General features: G+C 47.6%; 1 protein-coding gene across 1 annotated transcript; it reads right to left on the minus strand.

Annotated features, from left to right (window-relative positions):
• Positions 1-2,200: 2,200 nt before the first annotated feature.
• K441DRAFT_538197 (uncharacterized protein) lies at positions 2,201-4,698 on the minus strand (the record flags this gene model as incomplete). Its single annotated transcript, XM_067642517.1, has 2 exons — positions 2,201-3,773; positions 3,941-4,698. The coding sequence occupies 2 exons, from the start codon at positions 4,696-4,698 to the stop codon at positions 2,201-2,203; spliced, it is 2,331 nt and encodes a 776-aa protein (XP_067508863.1).
• Positions 4,699-5,208: the final 510 nt, after the last annotated feature.

A 5,208-nucleotide genomic window follows, 5' to 3' on the forward strand; every position in this document is an offset into this window, starting at 1 on the left:
TAGTCTATACAGACGAATTCTACTAAGTTAGGTATAAAAAACCTCCAAGGGAGACCTGAGAGGTGGTATAGTATATACCCCCTAGGTAATACCTATAGTACATTAACGGGAGGAAAGATACCATTAGGTTACTACTCTAAGACCCCTGTAAGGAAGTGTCTTAATTGCTTATCTTACCCTATCTACCATTTATACCATGCTTCTACTTAATTATAGTTGCCGTAAGATTGACATAAGGTCTTATATGCCTGCCCTCGCTCCCATTTAAATGCCTTATATATATATACGCCGGTCCTCCTACTTATAACATAACTTCCACCCTAAAGGAACAGCGGGACGAATTTAAACTAATATAGAACTAGGTGCTAAGTATATATATAGTAGATTCTATAGCGCAGCCTACCTTATATAAAATTTGTAGAGTGTATATATTAAGTATATATTTAGTATACAGCTTGTACGAGCTTCGGTGTCCCCCCCCGTGCGCGCGCAACACCACACACCTAATTTCGCTACGTCTGCAGCTAAACTAGTATGTAGAGCTAGCAGGAAGGGGTGTAGTATACACGCTTACTGGCGCCGGCTATAAGAAGGATTTTAATAAAGGCGTACCGCCAGTCACCTATATTTAGAGCCATATTAAGGAAAGCAACGGGTAAAACACCAAGATCTGGAGGCAATATCACGACTTTTGGTGAGAGAGAGGAGTTCAGAACAGCTTCAAATCCGAGGTCTCAATTCGAGGTGGGCCGTGGCTCAAGCCCTGGCCACGTACTACACCCCTTCCTGCTAGCTCTACATACTAATTTAGCTGCAGACGTAGCGAAATTAGGTGTGTGGTGTTGCGCGCGCACGGGGGGGGGGACACCGAAGCTCGTACAAGCTGTATGTAACGCGTATGCACAGCATATACTATAATAAGTTAGCCCCCTATAATGCTGTAGTTAGTAGGAAGCATATGCCCCGCATATGCTACTTAAGCGTTATATAAATTTAATTTATTAAGTGCTTTATTTTTTTTTATGCGCTGCATATGCATAAAGCTCAGCCTGGTGAGAAGCTGAGCGTGGTCAGGGGGTTCTGACCACGTTGAACTTTCTGACCCCGCCGAGCTGTAACCCCGTTGCAGAGCGAAGGATGAATTTAGAAACACGGAGGCGAGGATTTGAAGAGAGCATAGGGCTGCTGGTGAGACTGTTGCTTGTTTCGCGCAGCATTTGAAGAGAAACCCCAGCAGACGGACGGATTGGGCGGAGCGGGATTTAGTAAGTTATCAGATTGATTATTTACCATTTCTGGAATCTCGAGCCCATAGTTGCTAACAACCCAGAAGTCTCAGAAAAACCCTAAAAAGCACCCCCATCACACAACGCATTCCAGAATCTAGCTGCCCAGCTCTAGCCCAGCCCAGCATTCATACTCACCTCTTCCACCACCGCCATGACCAGTCCCCCCAACAGCGGCAGCTCCGTCCTCGTGACGCTGCTCATGCTCGTCCAGACACTCTCTCATCGGAGTCCTCATCGTGCTCACTATGGATGGGTTTGCACGAGCTGAAGAAGCCGACGGCGACGGCCCAGGAACTGCCGACTATTTCGGAGAAAATTTACTGTCGCGACAGCTATGGCGTCTCAGGTCTCGGCTACTGACCGGCTTGGCTCAAGAAGCACCCGTTTTATATTTGGGGGTTGAATTACCGCGTACTCAGCGGGGGGAGGAGTGGAAGGAGTTTTGGTTTGGTGGGTGGTGGCGCAGGCATTGTCACTCTGTATTTTGCTTTTGCTTGTACTTCAGCGTTGGAGTTGATGAGAGTTAGCCATGTTTCGACATAAGAGCAAAATGACGATCGAGTGAATCCCATATTTTAAGACACTACTCTACAAGGGTCGTTATCTTCCTATTTAGGGGCCGCGTGGAGGAATAAATGGTATCGAATCCTTAAACTCCCGAAACGAGGTACTGTACACGCCGTTGGCCATGGGAGCATAATCTGAAATGATCCTCTGCGGAATTACTGCTTGGTATGCTATCCCGACAACACTCCTGAGGTTGTTTCCTTTCTTGATGGATAATCTGTCTGTTGTAAGGAGCCAGGTGGGCGAATATCCCGACCGCTACGAATCAAAATAGTCTAGCGTAGGTAGCCGCTAACTTCAAGCCCTAGGTAGAGTGGCCTTAACTTAGGCTTCCGCGTGCTCATTTAGGCATATGCCCTTCCCACCACGACCTGCCCAGTCTGCGCCTCGGTGCCAAAAGCACAGTGCGAGATTTGTACGCCCTGAAATCCGCCCCGATCTCCCACGCTCTCGTCATAGGCACCCTCCTCTAGAACACCGAATCTGAGTTTCGTTCTTGAAAGTTCTGCCGGAAAAGGACTGTTCCCGAGGCAAGCACCCACACTCAGATCATCAAGGAGAGGGTTGCGTGTAGTAACCAAGATTCGGGAGAACCCAATGTCGGAGGCGATGCCGTTTGCTCGTATAGCTAGAAGGCCTACGATGAGAAAAACGAGGGCTATAGTTATAACAATGGCATAACCAATCCACAAGTTGCGAGAACCGTAGTAGAAGATGTTAACGCTCCGGGATTTGACGCAATGCGCGTTCGTAGTAGAGGAGATGACGAGATTGGGTCTGGAGAAAAGCGAAAGGATCAGGTCATCGCAGAATGATTCTATTTGGGTTTGTAGATTTTCGACAGGGACATCTCGGTTGAAGCGATCTTTGGTATAGATTAGGCGTGTTTTCGTTATGTCAGTATCCACTGGTCTGGAATAGCTGGGCCCAGGAAAGTTTGGCTCTCGCTCAATCCGGCCCTGCAAAAAAGATCGGAACTCATAGCCTATTGCGTGATATGCCGCTGTGAGCTTGTAGTTCGTAATGTTGGTGTCTGGGCGTACGAGGTTGGAACTTGGGACGACAGAGGATGTATCAACTGTCCCGTTCGGAAACCAGCCAAAGGTGGTATTGATAACTGGTGCGAGGAATCTTCTTTCAGTGACAGTGGCATTTGAGAAGCTTTCTGTGTGATCGAAGAAGACAGAATATTGAGTTTTGTAGAGCGTGCAGGAGAAAATCCTGGGCATCATCACGGTCAACCACTTGCTTGCAAAGGGAGACCCTGGCGGTAGTGGCTGGCTGGTATTGGTAGTATACCCAATCCATATCACTGGTTCCATCTTAAAGACACCCAGGTCTTCCGGATATGGAGGTCCTTGCATAGGTGTGCCATCCCGACTACTTGGTACTTGTGGGCGTTGGTATTCGCCGATCTTTACTTCGCCCCTGTAGATGTTGGGACCAATAGGTGCTAAGGAACTAATATTGAACGGAGCTCCAATGTTTTCAAGGCCTTGTGTATTTGGGTAACTGCCGTTTGCAAGCTCTTTGCATTGGTAGCCCGGCGCCGTGAAAGATATTGTGTATGAGCAGTTCCAGCCTAAGCCACACGCTTGATTGGCGAAATCTTTACGTGGAAGAGGACCTCCACTGAACGCACTCATTAACGCTAGGCGATCTAGAGGCTGGCTGGGTTCGTCCCAATAATCGAACCAACCCGGTTGTGTTGCACGTAGGTCCGTGGTGTTCCAGTATAATAGAGAAACGGCAGGAACACCGGAAACGTTTCTCTGATGCCGGAAGTCTTTGTCCGACTCTGCGCTAATATTCAGACTCGGAACAGACGGACATGTTGTAGTCGTGTTCGACAGAATTTCAGTAGTAACAATTGACGTTAGGGAAGCCGGAGAGAGTACCGATGCGATAGGTATGAGCCTTGAATCAAATCAGAAGATGTTCACACTAAAGGGTATGCGTAATAGGTAAGTATAGTGAAATGGAATCAGGCCACGACTTCTAAGGAGATATGGAGATGATGCTATAGTCCGCACTGCGATAGAGGTCGAAGAGAAATCTGGATTTGGAATTGGGATAATCCTTACCAGGAAGCCAGTGCCATTATTGTTGCCAATTTAGCATTTCGGATCATCTCCCAGTTTTTAAAGTATGTCGGGTCATCGGTCGCAGCAAAAAGCGCGTCAATAGCTCCCAAGGTTAAAACCCTACTATGGAATGTCTGCCAAATTCTCTGCCGATAGCTTAAGACAACAGTTCCTACAAGCGTCGCCTTCGTGAAGTAGGCTAACGCTGTCCCGTATCGTACCATTTCCAGCTGATTTTTTGCTTCACAGCCGTGGAGGGATTTGTAAAAGGCATGATGGGCAATCGCACCTATTAGTCCAAGAATGAAGAGGCCAACCATTGACGTCGGCGTCCACCAATGAATTCCCCATTGTGCGACCTCCCCGGCACGTTTTTGAATAAGGTTTTGTATATCGGGATCAGATCTGAAGCGGCTTTCGCTTGTACTCCGAGGAAGGAGCGCGGGTATGCTCTCGATAGACTGAGAAGCTATTGATTTCGTCTGGCGTAGGTTATAAGGGCTTGATGGCACGGGCGAATACTCAGATATAGGGCTATGTCTAGTCGCAAAAGTAGACCGGGCCGGGGAAGCTGGGGAAGGAAGTCTCGATAACTCAATTCCTAAGCCTTGCTGCGGTAACGTGTTTTGCTGATGTGGTGTCTGATGCTGTTCGGACGAAGCTAAAATGCCATGAATTTCGTCTGTTGGACGGCTGGGGCTCGGGCTGGAAGAGCGAATTTCCGGAGTGCGAGAGAAGGGGGATAGTCGACTTGCCATAGTATACAACCGTCGTGCCTTGGCTCCCTTATCCCACAACTGGCATATACATAGTTAGAGCAGACAAGAAGTGTGAATATTAAGAGCAAAACTGCCCGGAAATTTGGGCAATGGACCATGTTATGCATAATTTTTTCAGCTCGCAGAGGGTTTCCCTGGTCTAGAGGCCATATGGCTGCATTTAGCTGCCCAGTCATTACTATTTCACTTAGCTGTCTTGGGTTGCAAGCGGAGACCGCTAATGCACACTTGTTGTGCACGGCTTCGTTTTATATGGAGTTGGAGCGGCTGAGCGTATGCAACTTAATCATGTATGTTTCAAGGTGCATATTTAGTGACGCCTTAAATTAAAACTGCCGTACCATGTTCTTGGCAATACCACGCCCTTATATGGCCCCCGAACAATAATATCGGTAATTAGTTGGATAAAGGGAAGGGCAGTCTTCGTTTAAGCCAAAGACACTTTGAACAAGCTTCTGAATATCCTAAGTAGACTATGAAGAATGGGCA

This window comes from Cenococcum geophilum, assembly GCF_001692895.1.
Source record: "Cenococcum geophilum 1.58 unplaced genomic scaffold K441scaffold_4, whole genome shotgun sequence".
In the NCBI taxonomy this organism is placed as follows: Eukaryota; Fungi; Ascomycota; class Dothideomycetes; order Gloniales; family Gloniaceae; genus Cenococcum; species Cenococcum geophilum.